Source organism: Pelobates fuscus, chromosome 6, assembly GCF_036172605.1.
Source record: "Pelobates fuscus isolate aPelFus1 chromosome 6, aPelFus1.pri, whole genome shotgun sequence".
Taxonomy (NCBI): domain Eukaryota; kingdom Metazoa; phylum Chordata; class Amphibia; order Anura; family Pelobatidae; genus Pelobates; species Pelobates fuscus.
The window spans coordinates 189,574,710-189,600,569 of record NC_086322.1 but is presented as its reverse complement, the minus strand read 5'-3'; the positions used below and the strand labels follow the sequence as shown (position 1 = coordinate 189,600,569).

Genomic DNA, 25,860 nt, shown 5'->3' with positions numbered 1-25,860 from the left:
TAGGCTTACACTCCTAGCAGTCAACTGGAACAGCATGCAATAAATCATTCCCCCAATAATGAGACGACACTTCACTTTGAGGGTAAAAACAGGAACTCTGGACTGGCACATCCTTTTATTACAGTCAGGTACAAATAGAACACACCCAGGGGGAGGTTAGAAATAACCAATTACATACAAGGTTCAACCCACACATCCCCTCCCCTCAGATAAACAGTTAACATAATTAGAGCATACACATTTTTACACCTTTAAATCCAACACCGTTTAATAGCTCTTATTCAGGGGGACAACATATCCAAAAATCAGTTCTTTCGGATAACCGGTTCGGGAGTTATAGGGTTCCAAAGATTTGACCGACCGCACAGACCAACTAGCCGGAAACAGTTCTATAAGTTTTGGCCTTGGGGTCGGTCCTCGTTCGTATGATGAAAAGGGATGAAATTCGTGCCATCCAGTCGAATCTCGGTGGTCGCTAGACTCCCCATAGCACATTAAGTATAACTACCGAACGGCCGGTTGTTCGGTAGTTCCAGCACAAAGTTATGGGTGTATGGAGGTCTCAGCGGTGTTCGCCTATTTGCGTATCCGTTTTTAGTTCCATGCGTTCATAGGCAAACACCGCTGTTCGTGCGCAAGATGGCCGCGAACACGTGTAAGTCCCGAAATGGCGGCCACCCAGACACTGAGACAAAGGGAATGATTAAAACGACACAAACGTTTTTTACTACCGAATCCCAGCAAAGTATTTAAACATATTCCCGGTGTCCATAGTCTCTGTACAGCCCATTTAAAGAGCCAGAGACAGCAATATAAAAATCCATTAAGCCCAGATATAGTTTTTACAGTGCAATATGTCCAGGGGCCATAGTCGCAGGGCAGGAGACTAGCAACCAGGCTTCTCCAGTCCACAGTGGCGAGGTTGGTTCCGCCACATTTCTCCCCTTTACCCACTAGACTAACAGGGTATCTGACCTCCTGCCGGTCAGTGCCCTGGTTAGTCCAGCAACCCACCCACAAAACAGAAACAGAAGTACAGCACACCCACAATAACTGGTTACTACACCTGAGTAGAGGAGAACTTTGTCCATGTCCAGGTGCCTCACCACGGCTGTGCTGGGGGCTGGTAGACTGCCTTGGTGGGTTGCTGAGTGGGCAGAGACCAGCGGTACTCTGCCCTGGTGCCAGCACTACCACGGGAGTAGCCTGGTTGGAGCCTGGTTGCTGGAGGGGGAGACCGACTGTCTCCCCTCTGGATACACTGCTCTGTGGCTGGGGGACAGGGCCGACCATCCTTACCCCTTGTGCTGCAAGTACAGAGACTACGGTCCCATTTGCATCGTTGGGGGGTATAACATCTCCCCTTGGTGGGTTAGGCTGCCGCTGGAGAGAGGGTGTAACAAGTTCCTTTCTCTGCACTGTAAACTGCCGCTGGGGAGAGGGTGTAACAGGCTCCTCTCCCTGACGCTCTCTCTGCTGGAGGGGAAAACCGACTGCCTCCCCTCCCAATACCTTGGCTTGCTGTTGGGAAACAGGACAGACTGTCCCTATCCCCGGTGGTGCAGATGCAGAGACTATGGTCCCATCTACACTGTTGTGGGGCTTAACATCTCCCCTTGGTGGGCTAGGCTGCCGCTGGGAAGCAGAACCGACTGTCCGTACTCCTTGTAGCTTGGGCGCAGAGACCCTGGTTCCATCTGCGCTAGTGGGGAACTTAGTGTCTCCCCTTGGTGGGCTAAGCTGCCGCTGGGGAGAGGGGGTAACAAACTCCTCTCCCTTAACCGTAGACTGCCGCTGGGGAGCAAGGATGGCCCCTTCAGCTCCCTGTAACTTGGGCGCAGAGACCACGGTCCCATCTGCGCTGGTGTGGGGCTTACTGTCCCCCCTTGGTGTGCTAAGCTGCCGCTGGGGAGAGCGGGTAACAAACTCCTCTGCCTTACACACCTTCAGCCGCTGGGGAGAGGGGATAACAGGCTCCTCTCCCTGAACCATAGACTGCCGCTGGGGAGGAAGGACGACACCTTCAGCTCCCTTTTTGTCCAAATCTGCTAGGTACTGCATGAACTCTAAGCCCAGATATAGTTTTTACAGTGCAATATGTCCAGGGGCCATAGTCGCAGGGCAGGAGGCTAGCAACCAGGCTTCTCCAGTCCACAGTGGCGTGGTTGGTTCCGCCACAGACCAGTCTGAAGTACAGTTTTTAGGATATAATATTTCTGCCTCGGGGTTTCAGTTGGATCCTAAAAAACTAGAGTCTGTTCTACAGTGGTCTTTACCCACTGGGTTGAAAGCTATTCAAAGGTTCATTGGTTTCGCCAATTATTACAGAAGATTTATAAAGGGATTTTCTTCAGTAATCGCCCCCATCACCAATATGACACACAAGGGGGCTAGTAGTACGATATGGTCTAAGGAGGCAATTGAAGCCTTTGAAACTATCAAACAGCGGTTTGCCTCTGCCGACATATTGATACATCCTGACACCAGTAAGCCTTTCATACTGGAGGTTGTTGCTTCAGAGACATGGGTAGGGGCACTTCTCTCCAAGAGGGAGAGCCAGGAAACGTTACATCCTTGTGGTTACTTTTCTAGAAAGTTGTCTCCTGCTGAGCGCAATTACGATATTGGCAATAGAGAATTGTTGGCCATTATATCAGCTCTCAAGGAGTGGCGACATCTTCTAGAGGGTTCCAAGGACCCCCTTTTGATCATTACTGATCACAAAAACCTGGCTTACATAGGGGATGCTAAGCGATTATCTTCTAGACAAGCTAGGCGGTCTCTATTTCTTTCTCGCTTTAATTTTCTTATCACCTACAGACCTGGTTCTAAAAATGTGAAGGCCGACGCCTTGTCCAGGCAGTTTGATACTGAGGCTATACTAGAGCAAGAAACGTCCCATATCATTCCCCCGGAATGTATCATTGCGTCCACTGTCCTTTCATTGTCCTCTCCACTGCTTGGCTCCATCATGGAGGCTCAGTCTCAGGCACCCTGCGGTAAATCTCAGGACAAACTGTTTGTTCCATTGGGGGACAGGGTTAATATCATGAAGGTGTTTCACGACAATGTGTCTGCTGGTCACCCAGGTATTAATAAATCCACTTCTGCTATCATGAGGTCATTCTGGTGGGATTCCCTCAGGAAGGATGTTAAGGAATATGTGCAGGCTTGTTCTGTTTGTGCAGTTTCCAAAGTGCCTCATAAACTCCCTTGTGGCTTGTTACAACCTCTTCCTATTCCTGAGGTCCCATGGTCCCACTTGTCCATGGACTTCATTGTTGAACTTCCTAGGTTATACCACCATTCTCATGGTTGTGGATCGTTTTTCTAAAATGGCTCATTTTATTCCTCTCAAGAAATTGCCATCATTTTAAGACCTGGTACTAATCTTTATACGAGAAATTGTCCGTCTGCATGGCATTCCTCCCAATATAGTATGTGACAGAGGTTCTCGGTTTGTGTCTCGGTTTTGGAGGGCCTTCGATAAACAATTAGGGATTGAATTGTCTTTTTCATCCTCTTACCACCCCCAGACTAATGATAAAGCTGAGAGGGCTAACCTGTCCTTGGAATTATATTTGCGTTGTTTCGTTAATAGCACTCAAGACAATTGGTCCGAATTACTACCATGCTGAATAATGCTGACCATGACTCCTCTGGGCATCGTCCATTTTTTGTTAATAATGGCCGGCATCCTACTGTCCTACCGGCTGTTTTTTCTGACACAGCTATTCCTGCTTTGGATGACCGTCTGGCTTCCATCCATGATACCTGGGTTAAAGTTCAATCTGCTCTGGGTACTGCTGCTGACCGTTTCAAGCATTATGCTGATACACGTCGAGGTGCCAACCCTGTTTACCAAGTGGATGAGAGGGTTTGGTTATCTTCTCATAACATCAGGCTCAAAGTTCCTAGCATGAAATTTGCTCCTAGGTTCCTTGGACCTTTTCGTGTCCTTCGTAGAATCAATCCTGTTGCGTACTCTCTGGCCCTTCCGGCCTCCTTGAAAATTCCTAATACCTTTCATGTGTCCTTGCTCAAACCTCTTGTTTGCAATAAATATACTGTCTCAAGTGTCTCTCCTCCTCCCTTAGTTGTTTCTGGACAGGAATAGTATGAGGTCTCCTCCATAATTGATTCCAGGTTTTCTCGGGCACTTTACAGTAGTACTTGGTGGATTGGAAAGCTTATGGACCAGCCGATCGTTCTTGGGTTCCGGCATCTGATATACATGCTGGCCGCAAGATTAGCTATTTTCATGCCAAATTTCCTCTCAAGCCTGGTCCTGCCTGCCCGTTGGGCATTCTTCAGGTGGGGGGTAATGTCATGTATTCATCCGCTTATAAATGTGGTTAATGGCATTTACTGTCCACACAGGAAAAGTTGTGCCGAGCAGCAACCAAATCCACAGAAGGGTTAATGCTGAGCAGCAATTATGCAAATTGGAACCTGGTAACTGCCTTTGGGGTCAAAGGCCGGTTACAGCCTATCAGATCTAGAGGAGGGGTATTTAGGCCCAGTTCTCATCCTGCTCAGTGCCCTGTCGTGGTTTCCCTTGTGGTTGTCCGAGAGCGCGTTATTGATTCTGGTTATTCTGTTTTTTTTACTTTGGCATTGTTTTTGACTTCCCTGTTTTCTGGCATCCCTGACTCCTGGCTTTTCCTTATCGTTGTGTCTCTTTCTGTATCCCTTGACCTCGGCTATTCCTGACTATTCTTTGGTACATTAGTCCGGCCATTCTAAGGTCCGGTATACGTTACCTATCAGTCCTCTGTGTTACACAATTCTACGTGCTGGATCATTCTGTAATTCTGACATACCCCTGATGAAGTTAGAAATAAAGGTAGAATGACAAGCTGTAAATTGGATGAATAACTAAAATAAAACAATGCACTCTGAATTACTTGAGGCATCAATTTATCAAAAACGGAGAATATAACAATTGCATGATAATGGACATAAAGTGGAGCAGCACTTGCTAAATAATTTCCATCCATAGTGCCCCGGGTACCCAAGGTGGACAATTCCAAATGTAACAATAACCATGAAGAATGTTGAACTAGGTACATATAGGTGGTGTTAAGGCGGATTTATTGAACAACCATACAGCTTCACAGCTCTCACAGGAGCATTTATCAAACATTATAAATTGTATGATTTTTCATTGAGTTGCATTAACACCTCCTGTATGTCCCTGGTCCAACATCAGATACCAAAGGAAAATAAAGAAGATTATTTATAGTAAACACAGTTGTTCAAAATAGACCAGAGAAAGCAGACATAAGCGATAGCTATTAACCATAGTATTTCTACAATAATACTTACACTTTTTACATGTTTAATGCTGTTAAGTATACCCATTGCAATAAATCAAGTTATAGGATAAATCTGTACCAATTCATCAAGACTGTTCTAATTACTAAAAATCGAGAGGTTTAGGAGAGAATTTCCTGTTATAAGACATTAACACCATCAAGAAGGTATGCACCCGTACCCTTGGAATTATGTATATAAGATTTGCATAATTGAAAATCAAATTTGTTTATTACAAATTTAAATTTACAATTTATGCAATAACTAAAGTCAGAGCTCACAGTGCAGTGGCACAGAGAGCCATAATACTGCGAGCTGGGACGGCTTTTGGAGTGTGAGAGCTGTGCGGCCGCACAGGGCACCATGGCAACAGAGCCGTAGACCGGTCAACACAGCTCGCAGTCAGTCACTCACAGTGCGGCCCGAATTAAGTGTTTAAAATGCACAGCAAGTCAAGTGCACAGTGCAAGACATTAGCAATGAGAAAGAACGTTTGCTGCATAAACTTTGTCCTCAAATAAATTGTGGTAGCACCTGGGTGTGCACACCTATACTGCATGCGCAGGACTCTTGTTCGTTTTTTGACTGTTGTATATACACTGTTGGGACTTCAGTGTGGAGTTTCTACAGCACAGGTCTAATTTTCTTTTTATATACTGAATTCTGTAGGCATTTTTTGCCTCTACCTCACCTATATATAACTGCCAGTATGTGTATATGTGTGTGTGCCAGTGTATACATATGTGTCAAGTTGTGTATATCTGTGTTTTGTGCCGGTCTGTGTCAAGGTATCTGTGTGTATGTATCTGACACACAGATACACACCGGGACATAGTGGCACACAGATACAAACACTGACAGAAATACTGACCCACAGATACACATACTGATAAATACACACACCTTGGCACACAGATACACACACACTGGCACATACACTCATACACTGACACACAGACACAGATACACACACTGAGAGACATACACACACAGTGACACACAGATACACAAACTGGCACATACACAGACAGATTCACACACATTGGCAAATACACACACTGACACAGGTACACACACATACACATATTATTACCTTTTTTCTTCCTTCAGTGCTGCAGGCTGCTGCCTGAGGATGGTGTGCCAGGTCGGCAGCTGCTCACTCCCCGATGCGCTCTCTCTCCCTCCAGCCAGCGCGTTCTGTCTGGAAGAAAGTGGTGACCCTCCCTCCCAGCATCCCATACAACAGGAATCTTGTTGCAGTCTTAGACGGCCACTGCTGCTGACCAGACCCCTGTTTAGCGATACCCACCAGGTGGCCCTAAATGCTTGGGCCACCTGACGGGCAAATTGCTTATCTAGAGTGTTTTATATAATTTCTGCATTAGTGAGCTTAAATAATCTATCTTTCTTCCACTTTATACTCATTTCTTGGATTTTTTTTTCTCCTTTCTTTCTGATGATTTGATCATTAATTGCATTCACAAAATAACTCATAATTATGTAACATTACTAGAAAATAAGAGGCATCGGCAATTTGAAGTATTTCCATATATCAAACAGAAAGGTGCACAAAAGTTGCCTATTGGTAAGAAACACAGTCTTCCATCTGACATTGGTGGAAAAAAAAAGCTGGAAAGCAAAGGTTCAGTATTGCACCTCTTTTTTTTTTTATATAATTATTTATTTTTCATGTGCATGTTTATATCAAGAATAATAGTACACACATAGAGAAATCAGCATAAGGAAACATTTCCATCATTGAATGTGTATATGTGGAAACAGCACTTGTTTTTTTTTTTAAATTAAAATAAGAGAAATACAGTGTGAGGCTTTTAGAACAAAAGAAAAAGAAAAGAGCAAAACATAAGCACATTTAGAGTATTCACCTGCTCAAAGTATGAAAAAAGTAAATCATGTAGCTTGGCAGGAAATTAGTTTAACAAAGGCCATCCCCACTGCATGCAGCATATAACTTGAGGAAGTCCACCGAACAAGAGAAACTCCTAGTTGCAGCTACAAGTCGTCACTGTTACAAAAGAAGAGGGGTGAGTAGACATCAGAAGTGTGTCCCCATGCTTGATCTCGCTCTTTCACAGGATTTAGCTGAAAAGCAGGAGTTCCTTGTAGGTCGCAAGGGGCAGCGACCTCGAGTGAGGAGGGACTGGGTGCAATATCTGATCTGCACATTACACCAGGAACTGAAACCCCAGCAGGATCACCCAGGTTTTCATTGGTCAGTGAGTAGTAGTGCAGTCTCACCCGCCATTTTAGGTGCAAAGTACCTCCATTGGTACAGATGTCACGGATCACAGAGACATTCTCCTGGGACCAGCAGAACCCCCGCCAATCGAGGGGGGTGAGGGGGCGGGGAGAGGAGGATGAGTGCCCAGACATAAGTTGTCAGCCATCAGTGGTAGCAGGAGAGCGGCTGTCTCCCCCATGCCAACCATACTTGTAGGCTGCTAAGGTTAATTGAGTGATTCTTCAGGAATGGCAGCATAAATGGTATCCCTGTTGGCACCAGGATGTCCTCTTTCATGTAGTGGCTCAGATATGTCAATGCCATTTATTTGCAAATTATCAGTTTAATTCACTATGATATGCAGAAGCTGCTGTGGCTTGCGTCTGCTCCACTCAAGGCCAGGCCCTGCCCCTTTTTTGCACCTCTTTCTGTGCACTGAACGTGACAAATTTGTGAACTAAGAAAAAAAAAGTAAAGTGAAAACATTTAAATACAGGTGTAGTAAGTAATAAAGAAGAACTGCATAAAAAAGACATGTTTTCTGCATAATTCCATTTTCTCTGAAAATCTCTCTCTCATGGTTATTCAGTAAATCTAGAACTGCAGTGAACTAAATTCCAAATGGCAGAATTCAGTCTAAAATGGCTTGTGCTTTCAAAACACTTGGAACATAAATAAGTAAAAAGCAAAATATGAAATCATAATTCTGTTTTAAAAAACTAATTTGTAATTTTTTTTTGCCAGTCCTAGTGACATTGTCCTTCAGCAATTACCAAAGAATACAAAATGAAATGTTTACATTCCATAGGGCAGCAGAAAACTGTATGGCATTTATTATACATGTGTTTATTTTGCTATTAAGATTATACTATTCGTAAAAATCACAGAATTCTCATTTAATGGCAGTTTTAAAAAAAAATACATTTGTACAAGGTTTGCAGGTAAAATCCCTACATTATAACGTTCATTCAATTCTTACTTCAGCACAATCTGCTCAACATCAACTTCAGATTGTCATGCACATTCTCATGCATATTACATATTCTTAGACCATTGTGTAAGCATGTAGTATATGGTCTTTGTAAACTAATATGTTGAGGTTCGGTGGAATATCTTCCAGCTGTCACTCGTGCTGCTCCTCTAGTGAGTACATAGCTGTCAATCATGCTCCTCTAGTGAGCGCTGTTACATTGAAAACCTCATAGAACCTTTATACGTTACTTGCATACCATCTTGCTTTTTTTTTTTTTACATAACAGTGTGATCCTTTAGACAGAGTACGTTTTCTTTCCTTCACTACTGACTTAGCTCGATGAAACTACTCATCATGCTTTGCTTTTGTAAGCCACTAAATAAGGTATCTGTAATTCTGTATTGAAAATGCTTTATTAATTAACAATTAATTTTCTGATTACTACATCTAGCTCTGTTTGAAGGAAGTTCTATTACAGATTATCTTAAGATGACCTCACAACAATGTGCCAGTTAATTCGAGTGTCGCTTAATGGCAATTATTTCTCTCTTATTTTAGCACCACTGAATCAGCCATAAGAATGTTTCTAAATGGGCTATAAACCAATAAAAGCAATTGAAGTGAACATGGTTAATTGAACAGCTACGCCATGAACTTCTTCAAGTCAGTTTTACGCTACACATTTAAACTTTACAAAAAGACAATCTGCAGCCACTTATGGCAGTAAATGACTTGTAAATATAAGTATGATCCATATAACTTCAAATTTAACCTGTTGGAGACCCAAGATAGTAAAAGGCAGCCTGCTCATATTTTGATACAACAGGGTCTATTAAAACTAGACCAAATCAGTATACAGATAAGGACAGTATTAAACCTGAAGAAAATACAGTATATATTTTACAAGACACTAAAACGAACATTATATTACATAAATTTCCCAACAATTTAAAGTTGTCTTGAAAAAATGTCCTTTACATACTGCCTTCCCCAAAAGCAGTTCACTAAGCCAAACTACCAGAGAGCACAGCACCTTGTATCTCTTAGTGAATGACCTGCGAATGACACCAGTGAACATAATGTGGTGCCAAAAATGATGTCACATTGCGAAAAGAAATTTAGCTGCAGTAATGGATACATGCAGCCAAAAATATATTACATAAACTCTTGAATTACTCATTTTCACATTCACTGGCCGTGAAAGAAGAATCTGTAACAATCTCACAGTACAAAAAAATCCTATGGCAAGTAAACAGTCTACTTGTTGTATCAAGAATTGAGTTAAAGAAGTAGTCCAAAAATGGTTCAGAATTGCCCGCCATAGAACAGATTCTTAAAACTCAGCTGCAAGACAACAGAGTGTCTTTTTTTCCAGTGTCTTGTACGTTGATGCATTTTATTTACCAGCTGGCACGCACGGCTTCGATGTCACTGACCAAATTCTGAGCTAGGCATATACCAAATATCTGGGGGGATATAAAAGAAACAGCATAAACGGAAGCAAATTAAACTTCACTGTAACTATTTGAGTGAAATTATTATTTATTGTCTCTTATTACAACTCCAAGCTTGATTAACTGGTTGCAGTAGCAAATTTTCAATCATCAGCAGCTATAGAAAGAAACTGATTGCATTGGACAGATCTAACAGCAATTCTGAATTTGATCTACTTTGCCATAGGCATTAAAGGTATATTAGAGTCACCAAAACAACTTTAGCTTAATGAAGCAGTTTTGGTGTATAGATCATGCCCCTGCAGTCTCACGGCTCAATTCTCTGCCATTTAGGAGTTTAAACACTTTTGTTTCTGTTTATGCAGCCCTAGCCACACCTCCCCTGGCCTTGACTCTTACATCCAGCATGAAAACAAAATGGTTTAATTTTCAATCAGATGTTACTTAGAACATTAGAAGTTTTTATCTCCTACTCTGTAACTTGCACTTGAATTACATTCAGGAGGTTCCTGCAGGGTCTAGCAAGCTATTAACAGAGCAAGAGATAAATGTGAAATTAGACAAAATTTGCAATAAAGGAAGTATAAACATTAGATGACTCTTTACAAGAAGTGTTTAGGATGGCTACAGGCCTAGTCACACCTCCCTGCATGTGTAAGTCACATGCAGGGAGGTGTGACTAGGGCTGTATAAACAAAGAGATTTAACTCCTAAATTGCAGAGAATTGAGCAGTAAGACCACAGGGGCATGATCTATACACCCAAACTGCTTAATTAGGCTGAAGTTGTTTTGGTGAGGTGACTTTAGTGTCCCTATAAGTTAATTATTTTCCCATGCATCGGCAGATTGCTTTTAGTATAGGCTTCCAGCTACAGAATCTCAAAATCTGAGTACTGTCTTACTCCTGGCATGGCTGCTTCCTATTCTTCTGATTTTGATACCATTAAAGTGTGCAATAATAACATCTAGACCCCAGGATGTACTTGAAAACTTTCAACAGTCTAAGTGTACATTTAGATTGCATGTATACGTCACCCTGTGGCTGGATATAGTGACAGTGTATATAATTATCAAACTTGGAGTTTGTGCTATGCCAGATACACATGTATGAAACTTTCACATTGATTTTCTGTTATGTGAATTGTTCATTTAAATTACACATTTTTATATCTGGCCTCTTCTTTTTTTTTATTTTATTTGTTTTTTTTGAGGTTTGGTTTAATATGCTGCGGGGGCTAGCTGTTAATTAATTTTCACGCTGCCAGCGTTTTTTACATTTTCAGTATTAGCGGCAGCTGTTAAACAGTAGTGATAGGGTTGGAAACCAGTTTGTATACAGTGCTAAAAAGCTTCCACGGAGAATAATGGGTGCAATTACCCCTTGCTTAGTAACTGACTTTAAGTATGATCAGCTGATAATTTCCTGTTGCTGATGGGGAAATGCTGCAGTTGGTAAACAGTTGCACTCCTGCCAACAGCAGCAACAGGCATTATAGTGGATAGCTGCTTTCTGACAAAAAGCTACAATACTGGTGACAAGCCATAAGAGATTAAACACCATTGTTGAATCTGGATGTAGTGTACACGGATAGATAGATATTCATTACATGTTTATATCAAATTATTTTGGAGAAGTGGCAAACAGAAAACGTATGAAGCACATTACAATCCCATGTATTTTAGACCTCAGCGTTATACATACATATATTTTACAGCTGACACTGAGATCTATGGCAAGATGTCAAATAATGCAGCAGTGATATGCATGCATTTTCTTACTCTCGAACCCTTTAGTTCATGCATTTTAGGGAATTCAGCATATAAGGGGAAGGCAATTCAAAAGACATGTTATTTCTCTCCCAAAATAGTCTGATTTTTTTATTTAGGGACATAGAGCTGTATAATATATATTGTGTTAGCGTTTAGACGGTCCATTTTGCAGTCTTATTTGCAAAGCCACGCACCTGTAATAGCGCTATCCCAATGAACACACCGGCCACAATGGTCAGGTTATCTTGTAGCCACTTTTCAAACTGGGGAACACAGCCTTTTATGTGAATAGTTGCTTGTTGCTCTAGTTCCTTTGGACCGAAACACAAACAATAACCAAAACCGGACAAAAACCATATACATATATAAATCAAACAAGAAATATCCATCAGACATTACAACGAAGCAGTTTTACAATGCCACATTGATAACGAAATGAGATGTATGTAGATAGATTTTTAAGCTCCTTGAAATGAAGGCCATTCTGACACGTAGCCGAACACTCTGACAACCAGCTGAATTGCTGAATCAGAATGCAAGCGTTCTGTCGAGCTCCAAATTACAGTATACTTACGGGCTTTTGTCTAACATCATAGCCACACTGTGTGTTAATAACATCCTCCTGCAAAGAGATTAGAAAAGGTGAAATAAATGTACCTGAGAGAAATGTAGCTTGATTTAGGACAATAAAATCACAGCTCTAATAACGAAAAGCATTGATTGCATAGCAACTATATACCAACTTGATTCAAATAATTTATTGGAAATCAAAAGCATGAATCTAATCATTGTGTTAAAGGGAATCTGTCATCAGCAATGTTCTTTGTGTTATCCTATACCTATTTAAAGTATTTGTATATCTGATTAGTTTATTCACTAAGCTGGAAATTCGGCAGATTGCCATCATAGCTGAACTTGAAAACCCACAAAGTCAGCTATTATTCCAGTTTAACCATTTTTGTCTAAATTTTGCAATGCCTGTCAGTTCGCCACAAATCACACTTCACTGAATAAGTTCTAAAGTTAAAAAAGTTTTTGTGTGCCGCTTTGAAGCCAAGTTGGACTTTATGGCATACAGCAGCATGATGAAGGTCAACATAGTTTTGTCAACACTGTACAGGTGAAGGGGCTGAATTGAAACTCATCTATTCATATCCCAGGTTTTGATTGACTGTTGGTAACCACAGGCTCACAGCAGCTTTTTTTTTTTTTTTTTTTAAACTGTATTGTCACTGAGAGTAGCAACATTAAGATGGAATCTTACGGACTAAATGTTTGTAGATTAGCAGTTGACCAGCCACTAAATAAGAATTGTCAGATGAAAATAGTTAAAATGGACAAATTGTCCAAGGTAGTTTTACTGGAGGTTTGGATACCTTAAATTTTAAATTTACTTTGAATTGCAGACAATTCTCACTTCAGTAAATAACCAAAATTTATAAGAGATACCAAATTTTATCTGCACAAATACAAAAAAAATAAAAATCTTACATAGACATAAATATGTTCTGAATTTGATCTTCTTCATTCACATATGGCTAGCGGCTAGCCCTTCCCAATTGTTTACATAGTGGGACTGTAACACAATACCATTATTCATTACATACTAAAGCTGCATGTTTTAATTAAAGTCCGCTATTAAAAACTGTTATTTTAAATAAAATTAAAATAATCCATAGGTTGCCAACATAGCTCTTTAGATGTGGAAGAGCTTAATTCTGCTCAGAAACGTGCAATTCCACCACAGCTGTGGGCCGACTGAAAATCACCCACATTTACAGACTTTTCTATTTGCCCTTACGAACTGTAGATTTTTCATAAATCGTTACTTTTGTCAGACAAACCATGATCCATGGCTGCATTTTGCAGTGCTATGCTGTGTTATGTGGTTTGACAAACAAAGGATACATGTTGTATAACGAAATAACTCTTGCAGGTTTTCTTACAGCGGGATCTTTAGTGCAACAGGAAAATGGCACTCCGCATCGTTCTCGACTAGCATTGGCATCCGTGCAGTTGAAATAAATGTTTAGATCCCAGTCATTAGGTCCAAATGCCCCACAGCATTGCCACTAGTGAGATGTAGATAAATTACATAAATCAACATATGGAGCAAGGCAAGTGTCATATAGCCCTAACCCAATGTTAACAAATGTGTGCAATTTATTTGTTGTGTCTAATAATCAGGCAAATGGCATAGATACATTTGTGCTGCATGCCCTGATTTCCCTGCAAAAAGTAGCGGCACTGAGACAAAGTTACTTTCTACAAATATGAACACAAGTATTTCAACAGCTGCAATAAATATAATGATTAAAGGGATACTGTAGGCAGCCAGACCACATTGAAATTGAAGTGGTCTGGGTGCTGTGTCCCTTTTGCACCTAGTACTGCAATGTGAAACATTGCAATTCCAGAAAACTGCAATGTTTACATTGCAGCTCTAAGTCTGCCCCCAGTCGCTGTCTATCAGACAGCCTCTAGAGGGCTTCCAGAATCTGCATGAGGACCTCCAGCGTCAGATTTTTACCCATAGGAAAGCATTGAATCAGTGCTTTCCTATTTGGGGGGGGGGGGAGGGGGCTAATGCATGTGCGGCATTTGCCACGCATGTGCTTTAGAATCAGCTCGTCGCGGGACGGAGGAGGGGGCGGAGCTTTGACCCAGTGCCGAGGGACATCGGCGCTGGGGTCAGGTGAGTAAATAAAGGGTCTTTAACCCTTTATTTACTGGATAGGAGGGGGCATGAGGGAGTGGGGCTGCAGAGAGATCAGTAGTGCCAGGAATACAGCTTTGTATTCTTGGCACTACAGTATCCCTTTAAAATAGAACAGTCACTGCTTAGGATTTTTAAAGAAACACTATAGGCACCAAGACCACTTCATCTCCATAAACTGATCTGGATTCCATGTCTCTGTCTATTTGACCCTGCAATATAAAACATTGCTGTTCTGCAGGAATAGCAATATTTATATTGCAGGGTTCAAACACCTCTAGTCACTGTCATTCTAAAAGCCACTAGCGGTGCTTCATCCAAAATAGTAAAACTCTGATTGGCACTGTGCAGCGTTTGCTATGCATGCAGACTAGCCTCCCAATGCTTTTCTATGGGAAAGCAATGGAATGGATGAGATAATCAGTCTCAGTGATCTTAGCCGTGGATGCAGAACAGCAGTGTGAAGAACAGCACTGTGAGGGTGAAAATGTAAATAAATCTGCTTTTTTTCCTTTTTGGAGGATGGGCACCTAAACAGCTAACAGGGCACTATAGTGTTAGAAATACACACTTGTTAACGCTATAGGTGCCCGTCCTATATAATGTGTATTTATCCCCTATATTTAACAAAAATAAATTTTTGTGATGTGAAAAAAAAAATTCTGAAATCCACACATCTTATCCTGCAACTGGATGTCTCCATCTTAGCTCCCTGTCAATCACTGCTATACTGTACGTTGTGTCCTTTGCACCTGGCAGTCAGCACAGAGAAAGCATACAGAGAAGAGGAGAAATTAAGCAATGTTTTTATTTCTCCTCCTCAATTACAATGTGTGCCCTGGCTTTACCTGAAATGAAATATATATTGATGGCACTTGCAAGGTCTTTACTATAAATTAAAAGGAAAACTAAGCACCACATAAAAAAGGTTAATATAACTTCTAGGTAATTGTCAGTGTTTTATTCAATGGTTAACAGAAACGTGACCGTTGCCCTTTATGTGATGTACCGATAATGAATGATCTAGACCAGTAAAACACCTTTCTAGCCAAGAAATTCACCGTCCATTCAAACGCTCATTGTTGTTGCTGGGTACATTTTTCTATAACATCAGAGATACAAATATTTTTTTGTTGAAAATCACTCTGTAATAAAACAGCACTCTAAGTCGTCTTCTTGCAGATTTTCTAAATGTACCTTTTGACTGCTGATGAATAAGTGCCACCTCAGGCGTGAAAGACACCAAGCTAAGCTCCTATGTGTACTCCGGTGATAGGAATTTTAAAGTAGATCTTCATTTTATACACGAACACAGAGTGATGTTTCATTAAAGAGTGCTTTTTAACAAATGTTAAACTGTGCCTCTGATATCATGTACTAATAATGAAAAAGAAAAAAATATATAACTTTTTAGTGCTTTGAAAATAACATAACATACTGATCTATTGATACCGGAGAAACTGACGGAAGCCAAGCACAGAGAGATGGACACAGGTTTCTTCAGGAAGGAAGAGATTCTTTATTGGATCACCGATCGGGACTCAGAGGGACTAGCGTCACCAAAATACAGCAAAGTCTGAGTACTGAATACATAGAGTACATTCCTTATATAGCACTGTAGCTCCTCCCACAATTAACTACACCCACACATACCCTTAACCTATTTAATAAATAGAGTCTAAACTCATCCATCCGGTCTAACCACGTGGCTCATCTGATACAAAGGAGAGGGACGCGTAATTCCAGTTCTTACATTCCTGCACCTGGTCAGTACAGTGATAACAGTATCTTAGCTACGTGTAATTAACTAACTGATACTACAAACACATATACATACATATGCCTTGTGGCAATCTTAGCCTGCTAAACTTGTATTTTACTGGAATTACATCACATTCCCCCCTTTGATGCCTCTGATATTTCACAATTACTTGAGGCATCACTTAACCTTGGTTTGCATATACCTCAGGTTACCATGAACCAGACCAGACTTATCTTATGATGTGAATCTTTTAACACTCATCTTCCTGCATTGGTTCTCCTTGATCTAGAGCCTTATACTTATATATCGCCATTATCTGTGCAGCAGCCTTCCTCTCTGCTATACTTCCTATCAGGCTTTGCACAGACCTAACTACTAAGGGTATAAGACACGGTAGGAGTAGACACAACAGTAAAATCAGTAGGACTCCACCTACCACTGCCTTAAGCCCTCCAAACCACTCATACCAGCTACCAAACCAACTACTTGGATTGTACCCTTTCCATACCTGAGTAGGCACATGCACTAGTTTAACCATATGGCTAGTAAGCTCAGCTATTGCTTGCCCTTCGTCATCTATTTGAAGACAGCAATTGCTCAGGTTAAACTTCCCACATACACCTCCCTCTACTGCCAAAAGGTAATCCAAGGCTAATCTATTTTGGTACACTGCTGTCCTCATCCTGGTATTATGCTTCGCTAGAAGATTGAGTGCTTGTGAGGTCTCATTAGTAATAATCTCAACCACCGCCTGTAATCTTATAATACGGTTGAGCATATAAATTGGGGTTCTATAACCAAAGGTACCATCTTCTGCCCACGTGGCTGGCCCATAATAATCTATGATACGCTGGGGAGGCCATTCATTATCTTCCCAGGTGCCTATCTCTAAGGGTCCCCTTTTCTTCCTATGATTCACATCATACACTTTAACACCTAAAGTCTCACCTGTTTCAATCGGTAACAAGAAGAAGGATGGTTTGAGCATACCCAACACACATGCCCCTTCCCAGTCCTGTGGCAACTCCGAATAGGCTTTCTTACCACAGATCCAGTACAAATTTGCTGGGGCTCTCCAGGTAGATGTGATGGATAAATCAAACCACACATCCTTTAAACTGGCATATCTAGCAAACGGGTTAGATGGTTCTGAGACATTTGAAGCCGACCACCAAGTTGTATTTTTAGTATCATCATCATAAGCTTTTTGCCCTAGACAAGTTAATTCTCCTACAGAAGTATTATACATTGTTCCTTTCCTTGCTATGCAAACATAACCTATGATGGAGGTCTTTAATCTCCACTCAGATTTACCTCTAACACTCAAATGATAATCGGCTTGTGTAGATATTAGTTGGTCAACTGCCTCAGAACCGGACATTACCTCCTTTGCTTCCCAAGGCCATTGGTCTCCCATGTTAGTACCTCCACACACATAGCAGTTGGTAACATTAAGACTACCGGCAATACTTTCAGCTAGGTCAATGAACAGGTTTTTAGCGTTATGGGGGATCTTATTATCTATACTCATCTCTTCATAAAAGGAATGGTATACTTGATGAGTCTGGGAGGATACCGTATCAGTCTCTATTCCTATAAACAATAATGTCCCAGGATCTAAACCCGTCCCGTATATCTGAAACCCAAATAAATTTCCATACTTATCTAGGAACTTGTCGGGGTTATTAATAAGTATATGGACTGGGTTGCATTCCATAGACTTACAATAAGGGCTAGTCGGCAACTTAGTCACTATCATGTCTTTATCTACTGTCTGTCCCCAAGTCGCCCACCCCACACAAGACCAATATGGACAAAAGTTATAGTCTTTATTTGGGCATCTAGGACTCACATATTTATTTTTACTACTGGGACAAATATATTTATCATTAGACCCATACGTCCTCTCCCATCTAAGATCCCCACATACATTCCACGGTTTTCTACCACTTGATATCGCCTTACATGCATCAAATAGCAGAACACCCGAAGAATGTACGGATTCTAACACCGTCTTATTAATTAGGGTCCCCTGAGGATCTCCATTCCTGAGAGTCAACCAAATTGTACGAGGTTGATACTCTGGACTGAAGCACTTAGGTTCTCCTACTCCTAAATGGCACACACTATAGTCTATATTTAGGTATCTACATCTTGATACCTCTCCTTTACATTCGTATTGTGAATGCCAAATTAGGGTTTGGGAAATATGGTTACCTGTTCTCGTAGTCTTAATGCATACCTCACAGCTAGGAGTGTCGGTACCTCTACCTTCCTGAATATAAAAACACATATAAATAAACACAATCAAAAGCACATCTTTCGCCGTCATCCTCAGTCTTCGTCCGTGCGATGGAACCTCAGCTTCCAGGATGTGAGGGCTGCAGGGAATGGAGTTCTGCTCGTCTTCACAGGTGTCCCTTCGAGACTTTCCTGGCTTATACACTATGTGTTGGTAAGCGGACAGGCTTTATTATGGCCTTCTCACTCACACCTGTAACAATAAAATTTGTAATCCACAATAATTCCTCGTTACTCCGACTGAGTAGTGCGTTTCAACCGGATCTTGCAGGGATTCTCTGGATCTGCTGTAATTTGCCAAGAATCGACTGCTGCTGGTTTAACCCTGGAGTGATGTATCCACGGAGTTACTTCGGCTACTTTTATCGCTGTAGGGGTAGACAAAAGAACAACATAAGGACCTCTCCACTTGGGCCCTAACGGTACATTATTCCACTCTTTAATCCACACTTGGTCTCCTGGATGATAACTATGAACAGGGGGATAAATATTCACAGGTAATCTATCTTGTACCCATTTCTGTACCTCCTCCATAGTCTTACCCAACTCTACAACCTGCTGCCGGGTAATTCCTTCTCCCAACTGACTCAAGTCCCCCCTTAAGTTACCAAGTACGGGAGGTGGTCGCCCATACATGATTTCAAAAGGAGAGAGGCCCATCCTTCTGGTAGGGGTACTGCGGATTCGCAATAAAGCTATGGGTAAGAGAACGTTCCACTTAAGTTGGGTTTCCTGACACATTTTAGCCAACTGGTTCTTTATAGTTCTATTCATTCTCTCTACCTTACCAGAACTCTGGGGTCTATATGCAGTATGAAGCCTCCACTTTATACCAAGCATATGAGTCAGTTGTTGTAGGCACTGATGAACAAAAGCTGGACCATTGTCCGATCCTATAGAACAGGGTAGTCCATATCGGGGTATTATTTCTCGTAGCAGGAATCTTACAACTTCTCCTGCTTTCTCTGTACGAGTAGGACATGCTTCTACCCAGCCTGAATAGGTGCACACAATTACCAACAGGTAACGATGTCCACCCGATTTAGGCATTACTGTAAAGTCTATTTGTAGATCGGACATGGGGAGTCCCCCCATAAACTGGACTCCTGGTGGCTTTACTGGTCCTTGTCTTGCATTATTCTTAGCACACGTTACACATCTGCGTACAATGGCCTGAGTCAAGTTGGACAATCTTGGTATGTAGAAATGTTTCCTGAGAGATTCTTCAGTACTGTCTCTCCCAGAATGTGTCCCGTTGTGATAATTTTGGACAATTTCTACCGCTAGTGATGCTGGTATGACTATTCTTCCATCTTCTAGCTGATACCACTTGTTCTCCAAATACTTTCCCGGTTCAGTCTTTAACCACTCCTCTTCTTGAGCTGTATAAACTGGAGTCCATTGGGACAGTGGAGTTGGTATAAGAGCAGCTATATGCCCCACATACTCCTGTCTTCCTGATTCAGCAGCACGCTTAGCTGCACTATCTGCCATCCGATTTCCCTTGGTTACATCACCATCTCCTCTCAGATGCGCTCGACAATGTATGATACCGACTTCTTTCGGCTCCCACACTGCTTCCAATAGTTGTAGGATTTCAGCTGCGTACTTGATTTCTTTGCCTTCTGAATTCAGTAGTCCTCTTTCTTTATACAAAGCTCCGTGGGCATGAGTGGTTAAAAACGCATACTTAGAGTCCGTATAGATATTTACTCTTAAACCTTCAGCCAATTGTAACGCTCGTGTTAGTGCTATTAATTCTGCCTTTTGTGCTGATGTTCCTTTCGCCAGTGGCCGAGCTTCTATCACCTTGTCTATTGTTGTCACTGCATATCCTGCATAGCGGATCCCTTCTTTCACATAACTACTGCCGTCGGTGTAATATTGAACATCGGGGTTCTGGATGGGAAAATCACGAAGATCTGGTCTACTTGAAAATACTTCATCCATTACTTCCAAACAATCATGTTGACTTTCAGTAGGTTGCGGCAAAAGGGTAGCTGGATTTAAGGTGTTTACAGTCTCTAAATGCACTCTTGGGTTTTCACACAACATTGCTTGATACTTGGTCATACGGCTGTTACTAAACCAATGATTTCCTTTGTAATCCAACAACGTCTGTACTGCATGTGGGACTCGTACATAAAGTTCTTGACCCAGAGTGAGTTTATCGGCTTCAGCTACTAGCAGGGCGGCTGCAGCTACGGCTCTTAGACAAGGTGGAAGTCCGCTGGCCACTGCATCCAGTTGCTTAGACATGTAGGCAACAGGTCTTTGCCATGATCCCAAGTACTGTGTCAATACTCCCACAGCCATTCTTCTTTGCTCGTGTACATATAAGTAGAATGGTCGTGTGTGATCAGGTAGACCTAATGCTGGGGCACTCATCAAAGCCTTCTTCACATCTTCAAATGCCGTTTGCTGTTCTTGGGTCCATAAGAAGGGGTCGTGCTCTGTACCTTTGATGGCTGCGTACAGAGGTTTTGCCAGTATCGCATAGCTGGGAATCCATATCCTACAGAAGCCTGCTGCCCCCAAGAATTCTCGCACTTGTCTTCTATTCTTGGGTATTGGTATTTGGCAGACAGCTTCTTTTCTCTCTGGCCCCATAATCCTTTGACCTTCAGAGATATGGAATCCCAGATACTTGACAGTTGGCAAACACAACTGAGCCTTCTTCCTGGACACCTTGTATCCTGCCTTCCAGAGAATATGTAGTAGATCGTGCGTTGCTTGCTGACATTTTTCTTTTGTATCTGCTGCTATCAACAAGTCATCTACATATTGTAACAATACACATTCTCCTGGGATAGACTCGAAATCCAGTAGATCTTGACTTAGAGCTGAACCAAATAGGGTAGGTGAATTTTTAAACCCTTGGGGCAGTCTTGTCCAAGTCATTTGGCGTTTTGAGCCCGTTACAGCGTTCTCCCATTGGAAAGCGAAAATACATTGGCTTTCTGCGGCAATTCGGAGGCAAAAGAAGGCATCTTTGAGATCTAAGACTGTGAAGTAAGTAGCCCCGCCCGGAATTAAAGCAAGCAGGTTATATGGATTGGGTACAACTGGATGTATGCCAACAACCGCATCATTGACTGCTCTTAAGTCCTGTACAGGTCGATACTCATCTGTACCGGGCTTTTGAACAGGCAGCAATGGGGTGTTCCAGGGGGAAGTACAGAATTTTAGGATACCATACCGTATGAACTTATCCAGATAGGATTGGATGTTCTTCTTAGCCTTCTGCGGAATGTGATATTGTCTTAGGCTCACTGGATAAACCCCATGTTTCAGTTCAATTTTTATTGGTGGAATATTGCGGGCCAGTCCTGGTGGGTTGTTCTCTGCCCAAACTCCTGGTATGTTAAACAATGTCTCATCACTCCTAGGGTTTTGGCTAGTCAACACTGTATAAAGTCGCCACTCTTCTTCCTTTGGTACGGATAAAGTCATAATACCTGAAGGTCCATTAAACTTTAAGGATGTTGTTCCATTTGGTAGGAACGTAATCTGCGCTTGTAATTTTGATAGCATATCACGTCCCAGCAATTGGACTGGACATTCAGGCATATAAAGGAATTGGTGTTTTACTACGTGGCCTCCCAATGTACAGAGTCGACTTTTAAGAACCGGTTTTTCAGCACTTCTTCCAGTTGCTCCTATCACAGTAATAGTCCTTCCAGATGGAGGAGCAACTAGATTAGTCACCACTGAATGTTCAGCACCAGTGTCGATCATGAACGCACTCCTTTTCCCCCCTATTGATACATCGACCATAGGCTCCGCTCGACCAAGGGGGAAGGAGCCCGGTCGGTATCAATAGTCCTCCATGACAGTGTCAGCCAATCCTACAAAGTCCCTACCTTCTCTATCGCGGGACCTTTGCGCTGCTGGAATATACCTGTCTTCCCTAACACTTCCTCTGTTCCCATTACTCCCTCTATAACCATTACTCCCTCCGGGGCCTCCTCTACCTCTCGCTCTACCTCTAAAGTTTCCGTAGCCTGCCCTGGGTTGGTCTCTCTCGTACTGCTCTCTTTGCGGACATTCGTTCCTCCAATGCCCTTCTTCCTTGCAATACGCGCATTGATCCCTACTCAAAGGCTCCCTACTCCATCTATTATTGCCTCTATCTGGGCCCCGTTTATCTACGCCTGCGATCGCTACCGCTAGCATATCAGCCTTTTTACGCATCTTGCGCTCTTCCTCTTTCTTACTTTCTGTATCCCTGTTCATATAGACCTTATTTGCTACCTCCATTAGTTGGGTGATGGACATACCTGCAAACCCTTCTAACTTTTGTAGCTTGCGCTTAATATCTCCGTATGCTTGGCTGACAAAGGCGGAGTTAACCATTCGGGAATTGTCTGCGTCTTCCGGATTAAAGGGGGTATACAAGCGGTATGCCTCCAATAATCGGTCATAAAAGACACTGGGCGCTTCATCGCTTTTCTGGATCACCTCAACTGTCTTCGACATGTTAATGGCTTTCTTTCCTCCGGCTTTCATGCCAGCAATTATAGCGTCTCTATAGGCTCTGAGTTGAACCATATCAGCACCATTTACGTTCCAATCGGGATCGGTGTTGGGATAGTGTGTCGCGGCCCATGCTGCTGGATTGGCTTGGTTCAAAGCACGGGCTCTATCCTCTAATGCTTTAATGGCTGCTTGATTTATTCTTGTCCTTTCCTCATTGTTAAATAAAGTCATTAGTAACTGCTGGCAATCAGCCCATGTCGGATTATGCGTCTGTACTATTGAGGTGAACAGATCAGTCATAGCTTGTGGTTTCTCAGTATACGAGGAATTATGGGTCTTCCAGTTTAAAAGATCGGTTGTGGTAAATGGGACATATACGAAGACTGGGTCAGCGTGTGCCATTTGACCTGCGGCATCGATATAAGCTGACCCGGGATTCAGACGAAGAGGCATCTGATAGTGCTTTAATTGTTGGGCACCAGTCAACTGTCGGGTTTGGATGGGGCTACGTAGAGAGGCGTCAGTCATGGGTTCCGGTCGGGGAGAGATAGGGTATGGGGATGTGGGAGGTCGGTTTTGGGAAAAGGTCGTAAATAAAACACTTCGAGCCGAGCTAGATGAAGCTTGACCGGAAGTCTGAAGTGGCGCCAAATCAGGATATTCGTTTCTAATGGGGGTGGATTCTGGTTCCGGAAGGGGAGATTTAGTACGAGGGGGGGTGGATCCTGTACTGGAGGAGGAAGCGGAAGTGGATGAGGGTAATGAGGGGAGGGGTGCAGGACTTCCTGCGTTTGCGTCACTTCTTCTTAACGGAAAGTAAGGGGGCGGCAAAGGGATCTCGGACTCAGGGGGCGTGTCCAAAATGGGCCTAACACCAGTCCTAGTGGACGAGCAAGTCCTAGCTACCATGAGGCGACACTGCTCCTCGTGGCATGTCTGGAGCCATTTTGGCGAGTCATTTACGGCCTGTCTCCAACAGTCAATATAAGGAAACTGGCCGTAAAGTTCAGGCCTACCCGATACAGCCACGTGTAAGCGCTGTACCAGAGTTGGATCCAAACTGCCACGTGGCGGCCATGCCGCAACCAAAGTAGGCCACTCCCTAGTACACAAAGTGACCAAACGTACAGGAGACATCTTTACCCCAAAATCACAAACTTTGAATCCCTTTTTAAAATTCTTAACCATACATCCTAAGGGATCCGGAATCGTTGACTGCGACGCACCCATACTTAACAATGGAACGTCGTCGACAACGAATACTATACACGCGTATTATTCAACAGTCACACCCGTTTCCTCTGGCAACAGCACCACGTGGTACGGTTACCAAGTGAAACGTACACAATAACAATAAACACTCAGGGAATTCCCGTACACACACAGCTGTTACACCAGTCACTATATAATCAATATTATGCCCTTTGGCGTAACTATACAGTCACCCACGCTATAATTCTCTATATACGAATTACCCGTCTATAACACACCCCAGTAACATCGTCTTTTACAAATAGCGGTTACAGTACGGTTAGCATAGGTCAAAGCACAAGTTAAGGTCACAATACAATTATTAGTGGTTATGGTGTTAAACATGCAATGGACGACAATGATTAGTACTTATTATATAATGTCAGTAAATATACAGGGTTATGGTACCGTGCACTATAATACAGCAACACACTATTAACACTCTCGCTAGACGGCTGAGCTCGCGCTATCTAACAAGATATACACTTTACTAAAACAATCGTTAACACATTTACAATTCCCAACTAAACTATTGGCCAGTACCTTGAATGGACTACCTAAAACTATATACACCCGTTTTGGTTAGCCACACTGCCCAATCACCACATATATAGCGAGCTAGAGAACCGAATTTACACAGGCGCCTCTTAGTCGCACTATCAAAAGTCTAGTGGGTTCCAAATTTACACGCCTTCCCACTTAGCCCAGATAGGATGAGAACTAGCGAACCGAATTTACACAGGCGCCGCTTAGTCTCCCGGTCCCTCCGACCTAGCGAACGTAATATACACCCTAGAACGCTAGTCTAGACAAGACACCGGTGTCCGGCTAGGGCTATTTACACCAGGACCCCGCCTGACTAACCAAATCAAACGGTCTGACTAAAGAGCGTTCGATCGAGCGGTGCGCCTTCGCTCCTTCCCTCCGACAGAGGGGGCAGATACACAGATTCAAAACCCCTTTGGGCCTACCGCACAATCGGTATACCCCTAGTGGGTCCTGCCGTCTAAAACAGCAGTTGTCTTACCTCCTCGTTCCTGAACCTGAGTTCACACTCATCGACGGGGACACCCCAGCACTTCTCACGTAGAGGCCGATGATCTCCTGGACAACAGACCAGTGGCGCCGAGACGAAGGGAGGTCCACGCAGAAGTTCAGGGGTGCAGCCGTAGAGAACGTGGGCAAAGATAGACCGTCTCACGCCTCTGCCTCTCAGCTACCGTTGAACGATGAGCTTCCCGGCCAATGCACCAAATGATACCGGAGAAACTGACGGAAGCCAAGCACAGAGAGATGGACACAGGTTTCTTCAGGAAGGAAGAGATTCTTTATTGGATCACCGATCGGGACTCAGAGGGACTAGCGTCACCAAAATACAGCAAAGTCTGAGTACTGAATACATAGAGTACATTCCTTATATAGCACTGTAGCTCCTCCCACAATTAACTACACCCACACATACCCTTAACCTATTTAATAAATAGAGTCTAAACTCATCCATCCGGTCTAACCACGTGGCTCATCTGATACAAAGGAGAGGGACGCGTAATTCCAGTTCTTACATTCCTGCACCTGGTCAGTACAGTGATAACAGT

General features: G+C 42.7%; 1 protein-coding gene across 2 annotated transcripts in view; it reads right to left on the bottom strand.

Annotated features, from left to right (window-relative positions):
• Positions 1 to 7,019: 7,019 nt before the first annotated feature.
• Positions 7,020 to 25,860, bottom strand: part of TSPAN5 (tetraspanin 5) — a 212,806-nt gene continuing 193,965 nt past the window's right edge. For both annotated transcript variants that reach the window (XM_063458609.1, XM_063458610.1), the window contains exons 5-9: positions 13,703 to 13,828; positions 12,331 to 12,378; positions 11,951 to 12,067; positions 9,936 to 9,997; positions 7,020 to 8,015 (exon numbers count right to left, since the gene is read on the bottom strand). In XM_063458609.1, coding sequence (XP_063314679.1) covers positions 7,910 to 8,015; positions 9,936 to 9,997; positions 11,951 to 12,067; positions 12,331 to 12,378; positions 13,703 to 13,828 — 459 coding nt within the window. In that variant the 3' untranslated portion in view covers positions 7,020 to 7,909. The remainder of the gene's footprint in view (positions 8,016 to 9,935; positions 9,998 to 11,950; positions 12,068 to 12,330; positions 12,379 to 13,702; positions 13,829 to 25,860) is intronic.